General features: G+C 46.1%; 1 protein-coding gene across 2 annotated transcripts; it reads right to left on the bottom strand.

Annotated features, from left to right (window-relative positions):
- Window positions 1-21,305: 21,305 nt before the first annotated feature.
- ADM (adrenomedullin) lies at window positions 21,306-23,658 on the bottom strand. 2 transcript variants are annotated; one of them, XM_073882922.1, is made up of 4 exons: window positions 23,429-23,658; window positions 22,857-22,975; window positions 22,581-22,730; window positions 21,306-22,373 (listed from the first exon to the last, which is right to left on the bottom strand). In XM_073882922.1, the coding sequence occupies exons 2-4, from the start codon at window positions 22,952-22,954 to the stop codon at window positions 22,058-22,060; spliced, it is 564 nt and encodes a 187-aa protein (XP_073739023.1). In that variant the 5' UTR covers window positions 22,955-22,975; window positions 23,429-23,658; the 3' UTR covers window positions 21,306-22,057. The 2 variants fall into 2 exon arrangements, with proteins under 2 accessions (XP_073739023.1, XP_025750111.1); XM_025894326.2 differs by having other exon boundaries at window positions 21,306-22,376; window positions 23,429-23,616.
- Between the last annotated feature and the right edge of the window lie 98 nt (window positions 23,659-23,756).

Consider the following 23,756-nt stretch of genomic DNA (forward strand, 5'->3'; position numbering starts at 1 on the left):
CAGCAAGACAGCATTAAGATCATATGCAACATAATCAATGATCACTGTACATTCCATCACTTTTGCTGTATTCTCTTGTTTAGAAGAAGTCACAGGCCACACCCACACTCACAGTTCACAGAGGTCACCTTAAAAGTCGGCCTGTCACAGTTGGCTTCTGCTTTCTTGGCTTTTTCTCCTTCTCTCTCTTAGGGTCTCTGTAATCAGGACCCTGTGCCTATCTGATAACCACAGATATAGGGGAGGGGCATGGGGCCCTCACTCAGAGCAAGTGCCTCTTTTAGTGCCCACTTGCCGTGCAGGAGCTGTCTGAAAGCAGAGAGCCCAACTGTTTCAGCTGTCCCAGGTCTAAGAGTGGCAGAAGAATTCAGGCTGTCATGAGAACCTCTGCTACCTGAACATCTCCTGGTTGCTACTCCAAGCTCCAAGGAGCCCCCAAAAGAGAGAGAGAGAATTACAGTCCTCTGCATTTAACCAAGGCCCCAGAGCACGGGGGACGCTCCTCTGAAGCAACCCTTAATACAGAGGGCCTGTTCCTCTGAAGGGCCAGGACCTTGCTCGTTTTTCTTTTTAAGTCTTCACTGCTCTGATCCAAGGTCCAGCATATGGTAGGTGCTCGGTATACTTTAGGAAGAATCGATTAGCTCCCTAATTTAAAGACAAATGACTGTGAAATCAGAACCTAAAGTACTTAGGGAATGTGTTAAAGACTAGGAAAAGAATGTACATACATTAGAATTCTACTCAGTCATAGAAAGGTGGCCAGAATAGGTTAAATGAAAGATGAAGTTTCCTGTGATTATGTTTTTTAAAGAAAAAAATATAATAGTGGGTATTAATAATGATAATTATTGGCATAATGATTGTTGTCAAGTATAGTCTACATTTTATTTTTCTATCATGTGTGACATTTTTCTCTTCTGATTTAAAACAGCGAAAAGGATTACGTAGAATACTAGGAAGCCAAGTGTCTCATCAATTAATCATGCCTCTTTTCCCTGTGTTTAAATATATGGTTATGAAGCTGATAATTCAGGGAATTCCATTTAATTCAACAAACATTTATGGAGAGCTTATGAGGAACAAGGTATTAGGAAGGGCCAGACTGCTAGGGGTCAGTGTAACTTGATTTCAGTAAAGCATTAGACAAAGTGTCTCATGATCAAGTGATGGATGAGGTCGGGAAGGTGAGTGGTACAACAGTGCTGTGGTTTTGCGTGGTTTTGCAGCTGCCTGAATAGCCATATACACAGTTGATAAGTAACTTCCATCAGCGGGAAGTTTCCCATGCAGAGTCACTGTCACTCTTATACCCTGCCCTATGTTGACTAGATGACTTCAGTGAAGAAGATAAGCACAAAGTCTAGAGAGTAATATCTAATAGATGAAAGAAGCAAGACGCAAAATAACCTGAACAGCATGAAATCCAACGAGACTCATTGTTAAGTTTGGTATTTAGTTACAAATTCATGGGGATTCTTGCCTTGGCAGTAGCTCATGTAAAAAACAACTGGGTTTCTTATTGACCACGGATTCATTATGAGGCATTAATGGAATGTGGCTGACAAAAACAAAGGCCAGGGCAATCCCTGACCATGGTCATAAATCTAGCGTCCAGATAAGAGGCTGGCAGTTCAATCCTGTTCTAGTCGGATCATACTGAAGCTCTATTTTCACTCCTAGGCACTCATTTCACTGTTGGAACGTGGTGCCCTTAACCCATTTTTGCGAAGAAGTCTTTTCTTACACTCCTGCTCCAACCTGTGTCCTCACGTACTCCAAAAGCAGTGTGCTAAAATGGGACAATGAGCTCTACTCTTCTTACGTGGCAAAGTTATAAAGCAGCGAGGTCACGTGAGCCAGGTTTCTTACACAGATGTCAGCCATGCTTTGTGTTGACTTATGCTTTTATTGCACCCTCCTTTCCCTAGACTCGGGTCTAAATCTGGGGATGATGAAATGAAATGACCAGAAATCTGACTTAGAACCACTACTTGCACTCCAGATGACTCCTCCCTCCTACTACAGTCACAACACAACCTTTGTCCTTGAAACAGCTGCCCTGCCTAGATTCTTATTCTTCATGCAAAGACTCCAAGACACCAGCCTTGCCAAACTCCTATAGGAGTCTAAATCCACCATTTCATCTGAAAACGGAGATCTCTGCTACTCTCAAATGCCAAGAAGTCATCAGAGTTTGGTAGCAGACGATCTCCTTTCCCCCCTCCTATAAATGCCTTCCCTGCCTTACCAGCAATCCCTCCTGACTCTGGCTTCCTGAGAACTGGGAATGTGCAATGTGTAAGGAAGTAAGAAGGAAAAGGAGGAGAGAAAGAAGGAAAGAGATTTACCCTGATCCCAAAGACAGATCCTTTTGCTATTGCTCCAGCAAATCATGGTTCTCTCCTTCTCTCTTTGTCCCAAACCCTCTTCAGGGCACATACCTGTCCAGCAGCTTGGGGAACCTCAGGCTTACAGGGCCTACTCCCTCCAAGAGAGTTGATCCTAAAGCTAGAACCAGTCCAGCAGGGCCACCTCCCCATCCAGGCAAGATGCCCAAGGATCTGCTGAGCCAGAACTTCTTCCTTATCCTCAACAAAGGCCTGAGAGACTGTGATCTGTCCAACTGATGCCCTTGGGCTGGAGGGGTGGAGGTCATATCTCTAAGTCAGGCTCTGGGCTCAATACTGTGAATGCTTTATCTCATTTAAAATCCATGGTAAATCCTGTGCTGTGACATATTGATCAACATGTCTTCCATCGTAAGAACAGAAAGCTCAACTCAAAATGGCATAAAGTGATGGGGATTACTGGTTTACACACTGGAAACAACAAAAGTAGAACGGGCTTCAGGGTGGGTTGATTTAGGAGTTCAGCAATGTCTTCAAGTAGTCCTGCTTTCCATCTCTCCACCCTACCAGCCACAGTAAGAGCTCCCATCTAGAACTGGCCCCTGTTGCAGTCTCAGAGTGGCTCTGTGTTGCTACTGGGACCACATATATCCCCCATCTTCTCTAGCAGGAGACAGGGAACATTTTTTTTTTCCTGGAAGTAACCAGGAAACTTCGGCAAACTCATTGGCCTGAATCAGGCCACACCAACCATTACATCTACAAAATGGCCTAGACATGGAAGTGTACTAGGCCCGAGCCTTCAAGAATGGAGTAGGCTGTTGGTCAGAGATGTGAATACCCTGACAAAAGTCATGGTAGTTACCAAGAGAAGAATAGGTGTTGGAGACGCAACCCCAAGTCTCTCTTAGTTATACAGTACCCCAATTTTGCTGAGGAGAAACTGAAGAGCCCATGCACCTATATAAGTGGGGGAGCCAAGATTCTCACCCAGGCCTGTCTTGCCCAACACCAGGATACCTTGAGGAATGAAACTAAAGAAAAACTGGAGTAGTAACCAGCCTGAAGTGTGTAGGTGGGAAAGGGGAGCAGGGGCTTCATGAGACTGGAAAGATCTCGGCCACCGTGTGGGCACCCAGGAGTCACTGAATTAACCCATCCCACAAATCTGAGGCAGCTCTCAATGTGGGGACATCAACTGGTACCATGCCTAGCTCATCAAATATCTGTAAACTGAAAAGGGACTACAAATCTATTACCCTTGATGTAGAGTTCTAGAGCGCTGCTTTCCAAATCCATTCTGGGTTAAATCAATGCTGTGGTCTAGCCTGGAAACCTCACCACAATGCATAACATTGCTCCTCCTGGGAATGTCTTCCAAGTTCCAAAGGACAGATTTGCAAATAGACCTCTGGAGCACAGCCCCATCCATGCTGGGAACTGCCTTTCTTTGACTTGTTTATTCAGGAAAGCTGTTCTGGACTTTCACCCAGCAGTTGCCTGGCAGGAGGTGACCTGGCTTTGGCCAACACAGGGTGGAGCCAGCAGGAGGGTAAAGCTGATAGCTACTGCTCAGTGCTAACTGGGCACCAAGCTCTACCCTGGGAAGGGAGAAGGGCAGAGCATTCAGAGGCCATGGTGCAGCTGGTCTCTGACAAGAGACTCTATTTAAGGAGTGCGAGTCTCCCCTTCCCACCCTGCTTACATTTGGTGGAAGAAGCAAAGACAAGGTTACAAGCACTTGTGAGGCCCGAAAGGCTTTTGCAAGTTTTGAGGGTCAGCGAGTATAAATTCTCCTTAATCAGCTGCCATTTCTCCTTCCCCCCATGCAGGTTTCTCACGAGGCAGCGTCAGGTTCGAGCACTGTGGCCCACGGCAGCCGTGGTGGCTTTAAGGAGTTCTGTGGTCTATTCTGAGTGATTTTCCTGGTCCTGGTACTGGCAAACTTATCCATTTTCTGACAATATTTAGAGTCTGATGTAAGTGTGAACTAGATAATGACCTTTAAAGTCATAGCATGTTGTTCTGCTTAAAGCTTTAATTCTTCCTCAGAGCATCTGCAAAGTCCTCCGACCCCTCCGCCACTTGGTGATTTCCCCAAGTTTCTGTCCACTTGTTGGGGTGGGGACAGCTGTACGCTGGGCAGAATCTTCACATGTCTTGGGCTGTGAGGAGTTTCTGAGCCAGCTAAAACCATTCCTTATACTTCGGAAGCTCTTGCAGCCCATTCTGAGAAGCAAAATATTGACCGGCTCATCTCAGGCACATCTTTCTCTCTGGGTATTTTAGGATCTTCCCCAAAACACATATGAAAGCATACAACTAGCTCCCCCCATGAGTAGTTACTAGAACTTGACTAACATTTCAAGCCTGATATGGCTAAAACAATGCCATATCTGCAGCTTAACTTTAGGTGACTCACCAGAAAAGCTATTTTAAACAAAATTTGTAGAGACTGAGATTACATTTGTTCTAGGAAAAACAGCCTGAAGGGACAAAAGGCTAATGTAATATTTTGAAATGCTCTTTTTAAGTTCATAGAAGCCCTGCTGTATTTTTTTGACGGCATCCTAGTTACCAAGCACAACAGGAGGGGCAAAACTGGTGTCTAAAACACTCAAACAACCATGTCCTGACACCATCCAGCAGGAGTGTATGTTCATCAGAGAACAGGTTTGCAGAAATAGCAATGGTCTCGTTCATCTGGTCACCAGGGAGCCACATAAATTCTCTTGCAAAATAACATTTGTCAGGGGGAGTCGGGGTGGCTCAGTTGGTTAAGCATCTGCTTTCAGCTCAGGTCATGATCCCGGGGTCCCGGGATTAAGGCTTTAGTTGGGCTCCCTGCTCAGTGGGAAGTCTGCTTCTCCCCTCTCCCTCTACCACTCCCCCCACTCATGCTCATGTGCTCTCTCTCTCTCAAATAGATAAATAAGATCTTTTTTATTGTTATGTTAATCACCATATATTACATCATTAGTTTTTGGTGCAGTGTTCCATGATTCATTGTTTGTTCATAACACCCAGTGCTCCATGCAAATCGTGCCCTCCTCAATACCCATCACCAGGCTAAGATAAATAAGATCTTTAAAAAAAGAAAAAACAACAACAACATTTGTCAGAATAAAGCTCTGGTAGCCTCATGAAGGAAAGAATTTTCCAGGCACCTGTTCTACCTTATGGTTGTCTTCAGTTCTCCTGGCAATTACTACACTCTTTTCCCCACTCCAGAGAGTAGAACCAGACTAGGTTTCTAGCTGACATTTGGGCTGGGGCAGAGTTTCTAGAGGGAACAAGGGATCAACAGATGCACAGGACAAGGGGCTCCCATGGTACTAAAATCAAGCACACAGGTAAGCACCAAACTCGTTATTCTCCTGAGAAGACAATTTCTTTCCTGAAAAAATATTCATGGCCCAAACACTATCAAGATCATCTCCAGAAGACAAATACTGTGTCATACTGTATGATCTCACTTATATGTGAACCCTAAAAAAGAAAAAGAAAAAACTAAACTCATGGAAATAGAGAGCAGAATGGTCATGGCCAGGGGCTGTGGGGAGGCTGAGAAAATGGTAGATGTTGGTCAAAGGGTATAAACTTCCAGTTATAAGATGAATAACTCTGGGGATTGAATGTACAGCCATGAGGGCTGTAGTTACCAATACTGTGTCATATACTGGAAACTTGCCCAAACGGTAAACCTGAAGCATTCTCACCACATACACAGATCCCAAACGTAACTAACTATGTGTGAGGTGATGGGTGTGTTCATTAGCTTAACTGTGGTAATCATGTCGCAATATACACATAGGTTCCATCATCACATTGTATACTTTAAGCATATGAAATTTGATTTGTCAGTTAAACCTCAATAAAGCTGGGGGAAGGGGACAAGAAAAAAGAAAACCTAAAAACTAGAGAATCTCCAGGAGAGGAGGGGAATTTGAAATCACTACTTCAATCCCGTCCTCTAGAGTTTTCCTTTCTGCTTTGGGTCTCCACTTCACTTTCCATGACCATCACTACATTAGCCCCCTCTGGGAGATTCTGATATTTCTTTAGTAGTACACAAACCCCTTCCCTGAACTCTGCTTTACACAGCTGAGACGGGCCAGAATTTTTCCAAAGCCTTTACGAGATTCTAAGAAAGACCAATGGGGACATAAACAAGAAAATATGTGGAACATAAACAGGCTTATGCAAAACAGGAACAGTGGTAACATTTGAAAATGAGACATGGAAGGAGGAATTTTGTACATTATAGCCTTCTTGTTTGGTTTTCTTCCCAAGAATTATATTTAATTTTTAAGTAATACACATATATTTTGAAGTTTATACGGGTATTAGTTTTGGTCCTACCATAGCATTCTAGTTGCTATGATTTACTCTACCCACTGACTTTGTGCCTTGTTAACTCTGAAAGTCTTCCTTCTGCTCCTTGCTACCCTCATTCCTCCCCAGTAGGTCTCACAGACCTACCGGCAAGAATAATGGGTGATAAATTTGATCATGCTACCACATGCCAACTATCTTGTCAAACACTGAGTAATAGGTATCACAGGGCTTCAGTGCCTATTAGTAACACTCAGACAACTTCTCTCTTTGAGAGGAGAAAGATCAAGCATCATTTCCCTCCATCTAGGAGATGGGATCTGGGACTAGGAAGTCCCAGATCTTACTTTTTTTTTTTTTTTTTTTAAGTAGGCTCCATGCCCAGCATGGAGCCCAACGCGGGGCTTGAACTCACAACCCTGAAATCAGCACCTGAGCTGAGACAAAGAGTCCATCGCTTAACCAACTGAGCCACCCAGACACCCCAGAGCTTACCTTTTGTTTTTAAAGAGGAAGAATATGCACTTAAAATTATATGAAAACACACTTAATAGATTCATTAACCTCTGCCAATAAAAAGAGACTGGTCGAAAGAATTCTTAGAAGACAATGGAAAGGAACTCATTTACATACAAATGGATCTTCCTGGAGAATGCGAGAGGAAAATCCCACTTTCTGATTTGGAACAGCAACAACGACTAATATAGTCAAAATGAGGACATCTCTGTGCTCTGGGTGTCTCAACTAAGATGACTAAGGGCCCTTCCCAGGCCCATATAAGCTTATGACTACTAACTCTTCCTATGCTCTTCACCTGCTCTTCTCCCTCTGTTCATCTAACTTGAGCTCAAGAATTCTCCTGAGAGTGATTCAAATTGGGCTACCTTCATTTTCCTGAGGCATCCACTTTCTTAATCAGCTTCTGTTTCTTCAAGGAAGACAAAGAAAACATTTGGACACATCACAAAGGAATCTCATCCCAAGGTTTACAGCCACCTCTGCTGAGGAAAGTGCTTCCCAAGGAATACCACCCACCGTCACTCCCCTGAGAGAACAGTCTGCTTGGGGAATGTGACTTCAGTTAAGACTTCCATGACATGACGTCATGGCCCCACGAGGAAAGGACTTCCAAACCTAAATCCCATTGTCCAGAGCCCTGTGTGGACTCCTTTGGAAGGTTGTTCAGGGTCAGTCAGGGACTCTGCCCTTCCCTCCTGTCCCCTGCCTAGCTTATACCAAGGGATAAGACAGGCAGGACTTAATGGCCGAAAAGAAGGAAGCCACCTGTGTGGTCCAACGATCCATCCTAGGAAATGACAAGCCAGATGGTATCCAACTACACAAACATATATTCTGAAATCCCCCAAATTCTTCAAGGCATTTTGCTAAAATAAACCAATGCATAACCATCCTAGAATCATTTCAAGAATTTATTCCTAAGAAAACAGCAGGTGGCAGCAAAGTTTCACATTTTTTTACCCTTTGGGCTGGAATGAAAACAAAGTGTCACGGAATTATCTCCTCATCTCTGAGTCTGCCAGCTGGCCCAGAAACTGGCATGCTGCCATCTTGTAAAGTGGAGAATATAGAGTCTTCTTGAGTGAACTCTGTGCGTTTTGACAAAAGAATCCAAAAAAAGTCTCCTCCCAACCTCAAACCAGATGCCTGCCTGGGTCTGTAGGTCAGGCAGCACAATGACTGCCACCGAATGGCTGGATCACAGAGGCAGAGGCTCTGGCCCTGTCTCCTGTTCCCTTGCCCAACGTCAAGGAGCTGCTCACACTCAATGGAGAAGGCTTCAGAGAAACCCAAGTATGAGTACGTGGAAATATGCCTGAGAATCGTGTATATACCTCACAGCATTTTCGCCATCTCTTACGATGTAACCTGCGGGGTGAAATGTGTGGGTGGAGAAAGATAGGGGTTTTCAAAATCCGGTCTCTGGTGCACCTAGAGATTTAGGGACCTCACCACCTCACAGCCGCTGTAGCTCTGGGCTCAGGAGCAGCAGTGCCAAAATCACTGTCTGGTTTGGCCTCAAATGTCTTCCTTGCCTTAGTGTTTTGCTTGGCTCCCAACTTCAAGCTGTGGCTGGAAAGTTTCCATTGCCACAGCACAGAACTGGTGTTTGGAACCCAAATTTTTGCTGAACTGTTTTTGCAGAGTAAATCCAGTTTTGTCTTTAAGAAGTGACTGGCCAGTTTATTTCATCCCCAAAATGGTGCTTTGTGCTCTCTCAGACCTCCTTTATTTATTTATTTATTTATTTATTTATTTATTTATTTAAAGATTTTATTTGAGAGAGAGCACGGGGTGGGTGGGGTGCACAGCAGCAGAGAGGGAGAAGCAGACTCCCCTCCCAGCAGGGAGCCTGACAGACGATGCAGGGCTCGATCCCAGAACCCTGGGATCATGACTGAGCTGAAGGCAGATGCTTAACAAACTGAGCCACCCAGGCGCCCTTCTCTCAGACCTACTTTTAGATTGAGCTGCTTAATTTTCATCCCAGAGGAAACTCTCTTATTGTTTAAAAGAGAGGTGGAGGAGGGTGTAGATGGGCTGGAGGATTTTGTGCAGTCATTATTTTTAAAGTTACAAAACTTGTTACAGAAAAAAAGACAAAATTGAAGACCTCCTTCCAAGATCCTAAACAGATGTTACAAACATATTTATGGGTTTTCTTTCTGGAACTGACAGAAAAGTGAGTGCTTTTGGGCTTGTGTAAGTTACATAATTACATCTGCAGCATTAGCAGCTCCTGGTGACCAAAGAGAACATTCGTGAAAGGTGCAATGGAGGTAGGAGAAGTTCATTTATTTATTCATTTATTTGGTGCTTCAGCCCCAAGCACATGATTTTTTCTTTCCTGAAGAAAATGTGATCTTGTTCTGAGGACTTAAGGACAAACTTCACAGCTCTCTGCACGGAAAGGGCCCTTTAAAACTATCAACTAAGGAAAACATTCTATAATTCCTTTGAATGTAATAAACAATATCTTTGGGGGCAACTTGCAGCAAATGTTCCAGAATTCATATCAACATTTAATTCCCTCTCTGCATGTATGTTCTACACTCCCCAAATATGATGTTAAATCATTTTATGCAGAGAATTGACAGCACCAGGAAAATATTTGGATAAGTGTCTGGAGTTGCCATTATTGGCTTTAATTATGACCTACTGGCTCTTGGGTCCTGAAGCAGCCAGAAAATGAGATATGTATGCCAAAATATTCATTAGAATTCCCTTTTCAGTCATTGTTCAGAAAGAAAAAGTTTCCTTCTGGCTCCCATTTTCAGTGCTTTTAAGTAGTCATTAATATGCCAGATTTTTTTAAAGGATTGGTCAGAAAACAAGATTATGTGCATACCTTGTATTCTGCATTAAAAAACATCTTGAAAAGGTCAACCATCCCTTTGCTCTCATTCTATTACCCTGAAGAAAGAATTGTTTTTGCAGCCATGAAGTTAACTGGTACTCTCCACCCGGGGCCTCCTCCTCCAAGGTCTCTTGAAAAGACATAATCCTATAAGCTTTGGAACCGGATGTACTAGTGAAGCACAGCTTGACCCTCCAGAGCAACTAGTCAGAAAAGATGTTTTAATGCCTCTGCTCTTCACTGCTCGTTTCTCCCTGAATAGAAGATCTTAGACTGTTGGAGCTATAGGGGAGGATACTTAGAAGTCATTGATTTCATCTCTTCATTTTAAAGATGATTCATCCAAAGTGAAGTGGTAACACCCACTGTTTCAGCATTGGGTTCTGGCAGGGGGAAAAGCAGGTGCTTTTTTTTTTTCCACCAGCGCATCCTTGTTACTATTAAAAACAGTTCGCATTTGGGCGCCTGGGTGGCTCAGTCGTTGGTCGTCTGCCTTCGGCTCAGGTCATGATCCCGGGGTCCTGGGATCGAGTCCCACATCGGGCTCCCTGCTAGGTGGGAAGCCTGCTTCTCCCTCTCCCACTCCCCCTGCTTGTGTTCCTGCTCTCGCTGTGTCTCTCTCTGTCAAATAAATAAATAAAATCTTAAAAAAAAAAAAACAACCCTTTGCATTTAATGAGCATCTACTACCCTGCCAGGCACAGGGCTGATGCACAGGGCTGATGCTTTCATACACGTTGTCCTCACAACAAGCCTGTAAGGAAAATATTATTATCCTCACTTTATAGCTAATGAAACTGAGACTTGGGTTAAAGAATTTGCCCAAAATTACAGGGTGAGGAGAAAGAAGAATCCATTTGCAAACTCAAGGTTGCCTGACTTCAAAGCCTATGTCCTTTACTTTCCCCCCCCCCCCATGCCATCTGTTGAATGCAACAAGGCCAGAGCGCAAATCAGTGTGGGCTCTCCCATCACTTTAATTTTTCAAATAATGGGGTGAGTAATGAGTCCTCCACAGTGATAAAGTAGAAAAGGGTGCCAATATCCAGGCAGTCCCCTGTTACCAGAGTCTGCAAAGGTATCAACAGGGGCCACATAGATGTCTCTATTTCCCATTCTCTACTTGTCATGTTTAATAGGACAGTTTATTCTGAAAGCTTTTGAAAGAATTCCCAGCTTTTAATAAAAGTTGGATGATTCAGTGTTGACAATTTTTCTCTCATTTAATAGAAAATTGGTGGTGGAAATTCGGGATGAATGCTTATTTTGGGAAAAAATAATCTGGAGGGTTGTTTTTTATGCTCCAGGTCATAGAGAGCTGGGAGAGCAGATGTGGTATGAATTAGGGAAGTTTATCTGATGGTTGTCTACAGTGGCACAGATGATGGAGTTATTGCCTGGAAACACTTGAGTTTTCCACTGAAACATGGGCTGGGAAAGAAACTTTGACGTTTTTGAAAAACTAATAAAGTTAAGATAAAGTTGGAATGTCATGTGTTAAATTAAAGAACATGAGATGGAGACATTCAGGGGAAGCGCCCACGTTTGTTAACCCAGTGCCAGTGAAAACTTTGTGTAAACTGAAACTTTACTTTCTCCCAAAGAGACAAATCATTTACCTGGATCAGCTATAAGTAAGCCGCCTGCTCCCCACTTGCACAATTCCTTCTCTCTGAAGATGAAGTCATTCAAACCCCTCTGTAGATAGGTCCATGCCAGGTCAGGGAGGCTTAAAGGAGCATCATCTCCATGTTGGGTTGTTTGCGTGTCAAATTACCTCGTCCACTGCTACCCTCCTAATCCAAGCCAACATCATCTTTCATCTGGACCACTGCAATAGCAGTATATCCAGTGCCTGGAATGGGGCCCATGACAGAGTAGGAGCTTAATAAAAGATTGTGGGTGGATTGATTGATTGATTGAATGATTGAATGATTGAATGATTGAATGACATCCTGCTAGCATTTATAATCAGTGATCCAGTGCTGGTTCCCTGACTCTTGTTGTATGTCTGGGACACGACACCCTATCTCTAGGACTACTGCCCTGCCCTGTTCTCGCCAATCTGTTTAACAGCAGTTATTTTTAGTCTACTAGGGCTGCCATAATGAGATGCCATAAATTGGGTGACTTAAACAAGGGATTTTTTTTTTCTCCCTCACAGTTCCGGAGGCTAAAAGTCCAAGATCAGGGTGCCAACTGGTTTGGTCTCTTCTGAGGCCTTCCTCTTGGCTTGCAAATAGCTGCCTTCTCACTGTGCCCTCACATGACCATCCTTCAGTCTGTCTGTTATCTACGTCCTAATCTCCTTTTCCCATAAAGACACCAACCCTGTTGGATTAAAGACCCACAAAGAACTCATTTTACCTTAATTACCTCTTTGAAGACCTTACCTCCAAAGACAGTCACATTGTGAGATTCTAAGGATAAGACTTCAGGGAGGGGAGACACAATTCAGCCCATGACAAGCTGTCACGAGCAGGGTCCTCTCTCTGCCTTCTCCAGGTGAACTTCCCTGGGGCCTGCCTATCATTTGCTCCTAGAATGCCCACTGCCGTGTTCTCTGCCATTCTTGATGCCCTGTTACTTCCTGCTGTTCCTTCTTGATGCCAATTCCTTACAGCAAAACCATCTGTTGTCTGTTACCTCACCCTGGGCTGGCCTTCTTCCCATCACCTGCAGCTGGTCTTCTCTCCAAACACCTGTCCCTGCTGGCTGCAGTTAACCCTTCTATTTCTGGCTGTGTTACTGGACACAACCCTAAATCTAAAACTAACAACTAAATAACTAACTAAATAAATAAACCAACTCTTAGTCTCAGTCTGTTATGATCACCGGGGTAGATTTTTGAAATGGCTTAAGAGTGATAATGTCAGGGGCGCCTGGGTGGCTCAGTCATTAAGCATCTGTCTTCGGCTCAGGTCATGATCCCAGGGTCCTGGGATGGAGCCCCATATCGGGCTTCCTGCTCAGCGGGAAGCCTGCTTCTCCCTCTCCCACTCCCCCTGCTTGTGTTCCCTCTCTCGCTGTGTCTCTCTCTGTCAGATAAATAAATAAAATCTTTAAAAAAAAAAGTGTGATAATGTCTGGGCCGAATAAAGTTAAGTGGTCTCACACCGATAAAATTTTACCCACGATCACACAATGGCATTTTGCCCCACAGAGAATCTAGTTCAGTTGCTTTGGGATGGGACCTGGTGTCAGTATTTTTTTAAAAGTACTCCAGTGATTTGATTTTATTTTTTAAAAAACATCTTATTTTTAAGTAATCTCTCCACCCCACGTGGGGCTCAAACTCACAGCCCAGAGACCACGAGTCACTTGCTCCACCAGCTGAGCCAGCCAGGCGCCCCTCCTCCAAGTGATTAACAGGAAGAGGCTAAGGATCACTGCTTTAACTGGAGAAAGAAACCCATCAAATTGAGACAAAAACTACAACACCAGGAAGTAGGCTGGGAGATCCCATCCCACATGTGACTTGTGAATATAATGCTTTGAGTCTTTCAGTGTCCAGTCCCCCATACAGAGGTGGGGGGCTCTCTCTTCAGCTCTTACTGCCTCCTTTGGTGTAAAGTACTCATCCTTTGATCTAAGAATCTGGGGGTGACTTATTAATGTCTTCTACCACACTGAGCAATCAAGATGGGGCTCAACAATGACTGGACAGAGGTAAGTGTCACTTCTGCTGGGCCACCTGAGTATGGCTGATGATGATGAAAGACACCCCCACCACCAGCCCTGCAGTGGTAAAAACAAAAACAAAAACAAACAAACAAAAAAAAACAAAAAACCAAACCCACCAGCCAGCATGGCTCTTTGGCTCAGCAAAGCGGGACTCACTACTCAAAAGGCAGATGAGTTCCAGGCATTGATCAGCCTCCACAGGCTTCCTGGGGCTGATGGGCAGTCTTTGCAAGGTGCTGTCCTCTTCTTTTTTTTTTTTTTTTAAGACTTATTTATTATTTATTTGAGAGAGAGAGAGTGTGTGTACATGAAGGGGGTAGGGTCAGAGGGAGAAGCAGGCTCCCCGCTGAGCAGGGAGCCCAATGCTGGGTTCGATCCTGGGACTCCAGGATCATGACCGGAGCCGAAGGCAGTCACCTAACCAACTGAGCCACCCAGGCACCCCTGTTGTCCTCTTCTTGGTGGGGCTCTTCCCCAGGCCTCCCTCCAACCTCCTAGATCCCTGCCCGCCCCCCCCCCCGCCCCCAGGGAAGGCTTGGGTGAAGTCTGGCTCTTTCTAGACTCTTTCCAATATGTCCTGAGGGCAAAACCCAATCCCTCTCGCTTCCATTTTGTTTCTCAAGGGCTTTTTCTTCTCTCAGCAAAACCTGGTTCTCTGCAAATAAAAGGCTTTGGCTTTCAAAACTATTGTTTTTGATGTGGGCTTCAAGAGGCTATTTTAAAAGTCAGAAAACTGAACATTGACTGTTTCATTCTGTTTCTTTCTCTTTGCATTCCCGGTGTACCAATCCTAATTCTCCTCCGGGCAATGCCTCCGATTTACTAGGAGAAAGGTCAAGTGGAAAGAGTGTAGCAAAGAAAAGCACAAAGATTAACATTTCAAGATACTCACTTTCAGTAAGAAATACTGCAACATTGACCACTCCAGGGCCCCACCCGACCCTGACAAGTGAGCAGGCCAGGATGTTCTGGCTGAGTTTACCCAAGCAGAGTGAAGTGGAGAATCAGGATTTATCTTGATAATAAAAGCTCTAAATGAAACTATTAAAACATTGTTTTCTTCAATAAGTCAACGGCATGAAAACAAAATGGGAGGACGGTTGCTCTAGATTAAAAGAAAATTTGGAGATGGAATAATCTTGTTTGGAGCCTGTTTTGAACAAACTACTGTCAAAAGACATTTTTGAGGCAATAAGGCAAATTTGATTACGGACTGGGTATGAGGTGATACCACAAAATTACTGTTAACGTTAAGTGTGACAATAGCATTTGGTTATGTAAGAAAATGTTTTTTAAAAACCAGATGTATACAGAAGTGTGTGTGGGTGAAATGATACAATGTCTGGGGAAAAGAGAGGAGAATGAAGGATGGAAGGAAGGAAGGAAAAGAAAACCAGATTCTTTGGCAAGATACAAAACAAAAGAAAAAGGGATAGATGAATTAAGTACAGCAAAATCTTGGTGTTAGATTTTTTTAATTTTTAATTTTATTTTTAAGTAAACTCAATAACCAATGTGGGGGGCGCCTGGGTGGCTCAGTCGTTAAGCGTCTGCCTTCAGCTCAGGTCATGATCCCAGGGTCCTGGTATCAAGCCCTGCATCGGGCTCCCTGCTCAGCGGGGAGCCTGCTTCTCCCTCTCCCACTCCCCCTGCTTGTGTTCCTGCTCTCACTGTGTCTCTCTCTGTCAAATAAATAAATAAAATCTAAAAAAAAAAAAAAAAACCAATGTGGGGCTAGAATTCACAACTCACAAGAGATCAAGAGCCACCAACCAAGCCAGCCAGGTGACCCTGATAAGTGTTCGGTTTCTTGTTTTTTGTTTTTGTTTTTGAGAGGGGAAGAAGCAGGGGAGGGGCAGAGGGAGAGAGAGAATCCCAAGCAGGCTAATATGCCCAGTGCAGAGCCTGACAGTAGGCTCGATCTCATGACCCTGAGATCATGACCTGAGCCAAAATCAAGAGAGGGATGTTTAACTGACTGAGCCTCTCAGGTGCCCCTAGATTTTAATGATAGATATCTGGGAGCTCATGTTATTATCTCTATTTTTTGTGTAAGTTTGAAAAGTTGAATAATAATTATTTTAATTGTTAAACTGGTACAGGAAAAGATGGACTGAACAATGGAAGAGAATAAAAGGACCAGAAACAGATTCAAATATTTACTGTTTAAGAATTGGGGAGGAGGGGCACCTGGGTGGCTCAGTTGTTAAGCATCTGCCTTCAGCTCAGGTCATGATTCCAGGGTCCTGGGATCCGGCCCCACATCGGGCTCCCTGCTCAGCGGGGAGCCTGCTTCTCCCTCTCCCACTTCCCCTGTTGTGTTCCTGCTCTCGCTGTCTCTCTCTGTCAAATAAATAAATAAAATCTTTAGGCGCGCCTGGGTGGCTCAGTCATTAATCTTCTGCCTTCGGCTCAGGTCATGATCTCAGGGTCCTGAGATCGAGCCCCATATCGGACTCTCTGCTCAGCGGAGAGCCTGCTTCTCCCTCTCCCACTCCCCCTGCTTGTATTCCCTCTCTCACTGTGTCTCTCTCTGTCAAATAAATAAAATCTTAAAAATAAATAAATAAATAAATAAAATCTTAAAAAAAAAGAATTTGGGGGGATGGGTTAAATAGGTGATGGGGATTAAGGAGGGCACTTGCTGTGATGAGCACCGGGTGTTGTATGGAAGTGTTGAATCACTGAATTCTACATTTGAAACTAATATAACACTGTATGTTAACTAACTACAATCAAAATAGAAACTTAAAAAATTTTTTTGTTATATTACTGATTTGCAAACAGATGAACTCTTTCTTCAAATAAAATCTGAAATGGAGGGACATCTGGGTAGCTCAGTCAGTTGGGCATCTGCCTTCAGCTCAGGTTGTGATCCCAGGGTCCTGGGATCAAGCCCCACATGGGGCTGCCTGCTCAGCAGGGAGCTTGCCTCTCCCTCCCCTCTGTCTGCCGCTCCCCCTGCTTGTGCTCTCCCACACTCTGTCAAATAAATAAATAAAATCTTTAAAAAAAATAAAAGCAAGAGATTTTAAATAAATAAATAAAAATAAAAAATAAAATCTGAAATGGAGCCCCAGCATATAAAACAAAAAGAGTAGAACTGTTCCGTCTGGAAGTAGCAGTAAGAGTCTGGCTCTTTTGCTTCCTCTTTGTCTCCCCAGGAATCTGCAGAAATAACTCAGGAAAATCCTGTGGCTCTGTAGAACACAGCTTGAAAACCTCTGTAGTATATGATGGAGGAAAACTCTCAAATCCTGCAGAAAATGTGTACTACTTAGTATATGTATTAGGCAACTGGCTAACAATTTGGGAGAAAAGAAATTGAATTAAATCCCTACCTCACATCATATACCAAAAGAAATTCCAGTTGCATTAAAATGTTTAAAATACAAAGTGAAATTATAAGAGTGTTAGAAGAAAAATAGGTGATTATTCTAAAATAGTGAGATAGAGAAATACTTCCCAAGGAAGCCAACAAAGGCAGAAATTGATAACTTTGATGATATAAATATCTATAAGTTTTATATGGCAAAAAATAAAACACACGCACAAAAAGGAATAAAGGAATGTGTGTACATGACAGACTTTAATATTCTTAATCATTAGGTAGTGTTTCAAATCAATAGGAAAAAAACAAACACTCCAATGGAATAAAAGGATCAAGAACAGAGAGAGAGAGATAACAATTATCATAAAGATATGTTAAAGAGGGTTCCTCTGAAGGAGATGGAAAAAGGTATGGAAATTAAAGGAGAAAAAAATAATTAAAATGAAACAAGAGAGAAGCCCTGAATAGACTGGTAATGACAGTTTGCCTTAAACTGAGGAGTATGTTTAATTCAGCTCTGTGCACTTGAGTTCAATTTTCAAAAGTATATGCATAAATGGATATGTATTATATATATACATGTCTAAAAGAGTACATACTAAGATATTAATAGTGACTATCTCTAGGAGTGGTATGAAAGGTGAATCTTTTGTTCTGCACTGAGGATCATATAATAAGTAAAATGTATTTTTTGTGTTTTAAAAAATTCATCTTAATACTCAGAAGTACTTTCCTGCTGTTGGATAAATGTACAATAACCTACTAAATTCATCTGCCTGTGTGGTCACAGTCATTTTATTGTTTTTCCAGAATGTTCCAAAATAGCTCTGGAACAAGACCAGTGGGACCACCAGATAGCTATCTAGCCTCACCCTTCTTCCCATACAAATGGAGACCAAGCCTCCATCTGGCTTTGGCAGAAACCTCAGTGGGACCCAGGATAACAAGGCCCTCTCCTTCTTGGCTGGGGAAAAGAGGAGAAAGCAGTCAACTTACAACAGCCTCTGAAAAGCTGCTTTGGGCAACAATTGTCAAAGACAAAAGGTTCCACCTCAAAGGTGGAAACTCTATTTGTAGCTTTGTAGACACAGGTGTTCTTACAGGTGACTCAAGACATACAGAGTGGGACTGTGTTTGGCCAGGAATAGCTCAGAAGGCCTTCTCCTCAGAAACCAGCTCTTGAGGCCTTCAGGGCATGTTCTAACTATATTTGGCAATGAAAACCAAACAGGTCAGTGGCTTCGCTCAGGGGGGAAAAGCTATTCCTGATTTATAACCCCTGCTTCAAACCGGGACCAAGAATTTTAATCCTCACTTCATTTATTTATTTTGCATTCACTGAGCATACCGCCAAAGTAATTTTCCTTTCCCAGTCCTACCAACCTCCTGTAAATCTTCCAGAACCACAGGTGTAAATCACCTACCCAAGCCATCCTCATATTAGAGGACATTTGGGGACATCTGGCTTGAGAGTCCAAATGTTAAAATTACACCACTTACTCTCCATGGCTTTATAGCATTAAAATAGCCTGGAGTGCTTGGGTGCAAATCCAGACTCCAGCACTTACTACTCACTGTGTGATCTTGGCTAAGTTACTTTATGTCTCTGAGGTTCAATTCTCTTATCTACAAATAGAGATAATAACACCTACTTTAGAAAGCTGCCATAAGAATTAAATGAGATAACATGTACAAAGTGGCTAGGAGAATGTCTGATACAAAGCAGGTGCTAAAAAAAAGAACCAAGTTCCATCTTCCCATCACTCTCTTCCACCCTTAACTGTTCAGCCAAGGTATTGGCTTCTCAAGAAATTGCCAAGTACTCTTTGTCTGATTACAAATGGATGGTACCATTCCCACAGCCAGCAACAGTAGCTAAAGATAAAAGCTGTGACTACTCTGAAAGCTGAGGACATGTCCAATCAGCTCACAAATGACTCATCACTGTTGATAAACGATGTGTTCTTGGCATCAGGAGGCCTTATCCCGACAGGCTTCAACACCTTATGAAAAAAAAATCCAGAAGGTAGGTTGAAAGGCTCACAGAGAATGTCCCAGGGCTTGACGGTGACCTTCAGTCAATTCAGACCTTGTACTCCATTTAGGAGGGTCTCTTTTCAGACAGGTCTCTGATCACAAAATTTTCAGTTGGGAAGGACTCCAGCTGAGCAGCTGCCTCTTTCAGAGCTGAACCATCTCCTTCACTTGCCTTGGATTCCCTGAAGGGAGTCATAAGACTCCCTGGGCTAAAGGCTAGATGCCCGTTCCCTGCTCAGAACAGCCCTAAGCTAGAGCCCGACCTGCCTTTGGCAGCTTTGTCTGCCGCCTGAAGTTCTGCCAGGGTGAGGTTTGGCTGGAGGGCTCTGTGGCTGTAGGACAAATCTTGGTGCAAGGAAAAGGGTATTTAATCCTGATCACTGTCTGTGAAGCTGAAGCGTTTGCTGCTCTCTGAAGCTTCTGTCGCCCCTTTAGACCACCCAGAACCACTCACTGGCATAGAAATTCCATGACTGGAGTTTTTAGTCACTCTTTCATCCATACATGCCCTGTACTTTTTACAATGCCTGGCTCAGAGTTCTCTCTGAACATTTATTAAAAGGCCCTTGAGGATGAGGATGGTCGGTTGCTGCTTTGGTAACCGCCTCAATTCTGATGAGTCTCACAAAACTGTTGAGATCAAATAGGACAATGAACTGTATGAAAATGGACACCATCAAGGGCCAGGTGTGCAAAACTGAGGCTTTGTGTGTGATCTTAAGGAAATTCCAGGTGCTAGGATCTACTTTCTTCTGAATTAAAACTGCTTCAGAAGCAGGTTGTCCCTGGACCCTAGACCTAGGACCTATCTCTTTTACTGCATAAGCAGGCTTTTTCTGAAAGGAACCATTTCTGGCCCTTAGAAGAAAGGCAATTGGTGCAAAAGGTCCAGAGGAAGGTAGGCTGCCTTGGAAACATTTCCATTCCCAAACTCAGATTTTCTCAGAAAGGTTTCTGAGATCACCTATAAGCACCAACATTTCAGCCATGCTTTGACGTGGAAAGGCCAGGGAAACTTTCTGAAAAGGGCAAGCAGTTGGTCACCATCCGGGGTCTTCAGGATATTGGATGACACAAATGGAGCAGGGAAATCAAAACTAGGGGGGCTTCCCCTTAGCCTCCCCTTCGGTCCTAACTGTTCCCGTGTCCCCTGACCTTCTAGTCACTCACTGAGGCTTAGTGTCCAGCTTCTATGCCTGGAACTGGGGTCAACCTTCTAAGATGATTAAGGCATAAAGAAAGCAAGGAGGGGAAGGAAGGAGGGAGCAAAAGGCAGCCTGGGGAGAAGTGAAGAAAAAATGAAAAGGCTTTGGGAGGAGGAAGGAAGAGGAGAGCGGCAAGGGGAGGCGGAACAATGAAGGTCTTAGGCCGTCAGAGGCGCACGATTCCGGCGGCACGTCCGTCCGTCCCCGCCTCCGGCCAGCAGCTGCACGCTGCGCAGCGTGTGGGCGCTGAGTCACGGTTCCAGAACTGGGAGCCGCCGTGCAGGTCTGGGGGGGCCGGCCCTGGTTGGCATCTGCAAACTGTTTTTTTCTTTCCTCTCTCATTAAGGCTGTGTGCTGACTCCCACGTAGGAGGACTTATTAAACCGCACGTACTGCCTGACGGCTCTCGGGCCGCTCCCAGGCGGCCGGCTGGGGGCGCCACAGCCTCGCTGATGAGCCCGCCGGCTCACTGGGACACCAGGCAGGCAGAGCACGGGGGTTACTGGCGCGGCTGCCGGATTCCCGGAGCAGTGCGAACATTTTGGTGGAGTAGCTTCTAACTTTTAACACCGCGGCAGCCTGGAACAGCTCCTCACTTAGAAGGCCTCGGAGACCACCCCAGCTCTCCGAGGCGCGCTTTTGCGCGGGGTTCCGCGAGCAACTCCATAAAATCTGGGACTCTGTTGCGCAACCCGGAGAGTCCAGGCTCGCTTCCCCACTAGAGCTCACCCTTCCCCGCCCGGCCCGGCCGCCACGCGAGGCTGCGATCTTAGGCGCCTCCGCGAAGCCCGGACCCGCTCGCAGGACAGGCGCTCCGCGCGCCCCGCAAGGAGAGCGGCGCTCGGGACAGCTCCGCCCGCGGGGGGACCCGCCAGCACACGCGCGTGCAGCCGTGCCACCTTCCCACGCGAGGCGGCGGGAGCCCGAGCCTTCTGGACGCACTGGGACCAGGGGTACCCTCCCTCCCAAGACTCGTGAGCCCAGAATTAATCAGCATCGAGACAGTTTATTGATTTGCTATTTCGCATATCACCCATTTTATGTAAATATACAGAGACACTGTGTTTCCTTCTTCCACAAGAGGTAATCAGTCTCTCACGCACACCCTCACACATTCCACGCAGCAAACAACGTTACACCTCGCTGAGACATTCACGTATTAAAATAAGTGGGGAGGGGGGACAATGCAATTGCTTTAAAATGCCCTTAATACAATATATAACGTACAAAAATATCTCTATATTTGAAGTTACAAAAAAAAAATCTTGACAGCAAGGAACTTAAATATTGATAGTTACCTCTGTATATATAACACGCATTGCACTTTTCCTCTCTAGGTTTTGGAAAGTTCAAGTAATAGTGAGGCTTGCGCCCCGGTGGGGTGACACCCCGTGATAAATCAGTTTGTGGGAAGGCACGGCAGTGACTCAGACCCCTGTCCCTGGGGGTCTCAAGCATTTAATTCTCAGTTTCTCCCTTCCGTGAGCCTGGCAGACACTCCCTCGCATTCCTCTGCCCCCCTGGGCTGGATTGGGACGTAGGGAACGGAGCTCCAAGGAGAAGGGGCTCCTGCAAAGCCAGGGCTCGCCGCTGGACCGTGCCTCCCGGACTCCTGGTCTCTGCAGGGCTGTCTCAGACCGGTTTCCATCCGCTGAGGGCCTTGGCCCTGCGAAGCCCTCCGCCCCGGGGGAAGCCAGCGGGATGCATACGCGCGCCAGTTCGCTGCTGCCACAGGCGCCTAAATCTTAAAGAGATTGGCGAGCACCTGATGCACCCGGGAGGCCTGAGCCCCGCGTGCCTGTGACTCTGGGAACAACAGAGTCCGGCTCGGGCCGGTCATGGGCAGGGAGCGCCGACGCCGGCGGCCGTACCCCTGGGGGCTAATCTTGCTCCTGGGGGCGACGCCGTCCTTGTCCTTGTCTGTGAACTGGTAGATCTGGTGCGCCAGTTTCTGCACCGTGCACGTTCCGAAGCGGCAGCCGAAGCTCCGCAGGCCCTGGAAATTGTTCATACTCTGGCGGTAGCGTTTGACTCGGATGCGGGTGGCGTCCGGACTGCTGGGGAAGGGAAGGAAGGTAACATGAGACCCCCATCAAGCAGGGCTTTGGCCCCAGCCACCAGGAATCTGAGCCATTCAAGGACCGGAGGGGACTGGAAACTGCTACGCCGTCTTAACTGCCAGAGAGCCCGGACGATCCCCAGGGCAAGGGTGATGGGAGAGCTCCCCTAGCCCACCCCTCTTCAGCGCAGGGCATAGTTACCTGGCCTGGGGGTTGCGAGAGGCGCCCTTCACGTCCTGGGGCCGAATGAGAGTCTGGGCAGGCCCGGCCTTAGCGTCAGTGAGCCCGGTGGCATAGTTGCTGGACACTCGAAGTTCCCTCTTCCCGCGACTTAGAGCCCACTTATTCCACCTAGAAAACACACAGACTCGTTTCGCATGCATCCAGGAGAGGTCCCGGTCCCGACCGGCTCCCATCCACTTCTAACCCCTCGTCTCCCAGGTGCAAGGACTGGAAAAGGAGCTGCCTGCGACTCACTTCTTTCGGAATTCTGACGCCACGTCGAGCCGTGCAGTGTCGGCGCCCAAGAAGGCGAGGGAGCCCAGGTACATGAGGGCGACGGGAACCAGCTTCATGCTGGCGGCGATGCGCGGACCCTGATAGGAGAGAGAGGGGCCGAGCGTGAGCACCCAGCCTGCAGCACAGCCCGGGCGGGGCACGGAGGGCGTGTGGGGGCCCCCGCGCGGGCAGAGTGAGCCCGCGCTCCGCCTGGCTCAGACGCTTATCTCGCCCGGGCGCAGAGAGGCGCCAGCGGCATTTGCACCCGCCGGGCGGGTGACAGGCCCCGCAGGGGAGGCCTCTGCCCAGCGCCAGGCTTCCCAGAGGTTTCCTGCTCGACTTCTCGGAATTTGGGTGGCGGAGGAGAGGGGACTGGGTCTCTGCACTTCTAGTTGTGTGCACGGCTGGGCCCAGTGTATGGGACGCAACCCGCAGAGGACCTTCCAAAATGGGTTGTGCCCCTCATCCGGCACACTCCCAGCTTCCAGGACTCTAAAGTGCCCCCCCCCACCTCCCCCACCGCTTATCTCCGCCTCGCCTGTGGCGCCTACCTGCTGAGGGGGTGATCTGCCAAGATCTGGAAGAAGAAAGTCTGAGACGTCGCTCTGGCACTGGCAAAACCCCAACGTCCCAGCTGCGGTGAGAAACCAGAGGTGGCAAGGCTCGAGTTGTTCCGCCTAGTGTCACCAAGAAACCACTGAGTGGCCGGCTCTGGTTCCTCGGCTTTATAGGCGCACAGGGGGCGGGGCCTGAGCTGCCCTCGCACCCTCCCATTCTTCCCTCGGGCGCGCGCGGGCTCCTGCCCTCCAGCGCGCGCATTGCTTGTCCGAAGGTGTGGGGAGGTGGGAGTGGGGGGGTGGGGGTCGGGGGGTGGGGAGG

The sequence above is a fragment of the Callorhinus ursinus genome, unplaced genomic scaffold (assembly GCF_003265705.2).
Source record: "Callorhinus ursinus isolate GAN/ISIS: 27379988/994484 unplaced genomic scaffold, GSC_fseal_2.0 scaffold49, whole genome shotgun sequence".
Lineage (NCBI taxonomy): Eukaryota > Metazoa > Chordata > Mammalia > Carnivora > Otariidae > Callorhinus > Callorhinus ursinus.

Excerpts from the sequence above, each read along its gene's own strand:
- ADM (XM_025894326.2), bottom strand. The coding sequence starts at position 22,954 with ATGAAGCTGGTTCCCGTCGCCCTCATGTACCTGGGCTCCCTCGCCTTC. Across the intron at positions 22,731-22,856 it reads GCGTCAGAATTCCGAAAGAA|GTGGAATAAGTGGGCTCTAA; the intron begins GTGAGTCGCAGG and ends TGTGTTTTCTAG. Across the intron at positions 22,377-22,580 it reads TCTCGCAACCCCCAGGCCAG|CAGTCCGGACGCCACCCGCA; the intron begins GTAACTATGCCC and ends TCCCTTCCCCAG.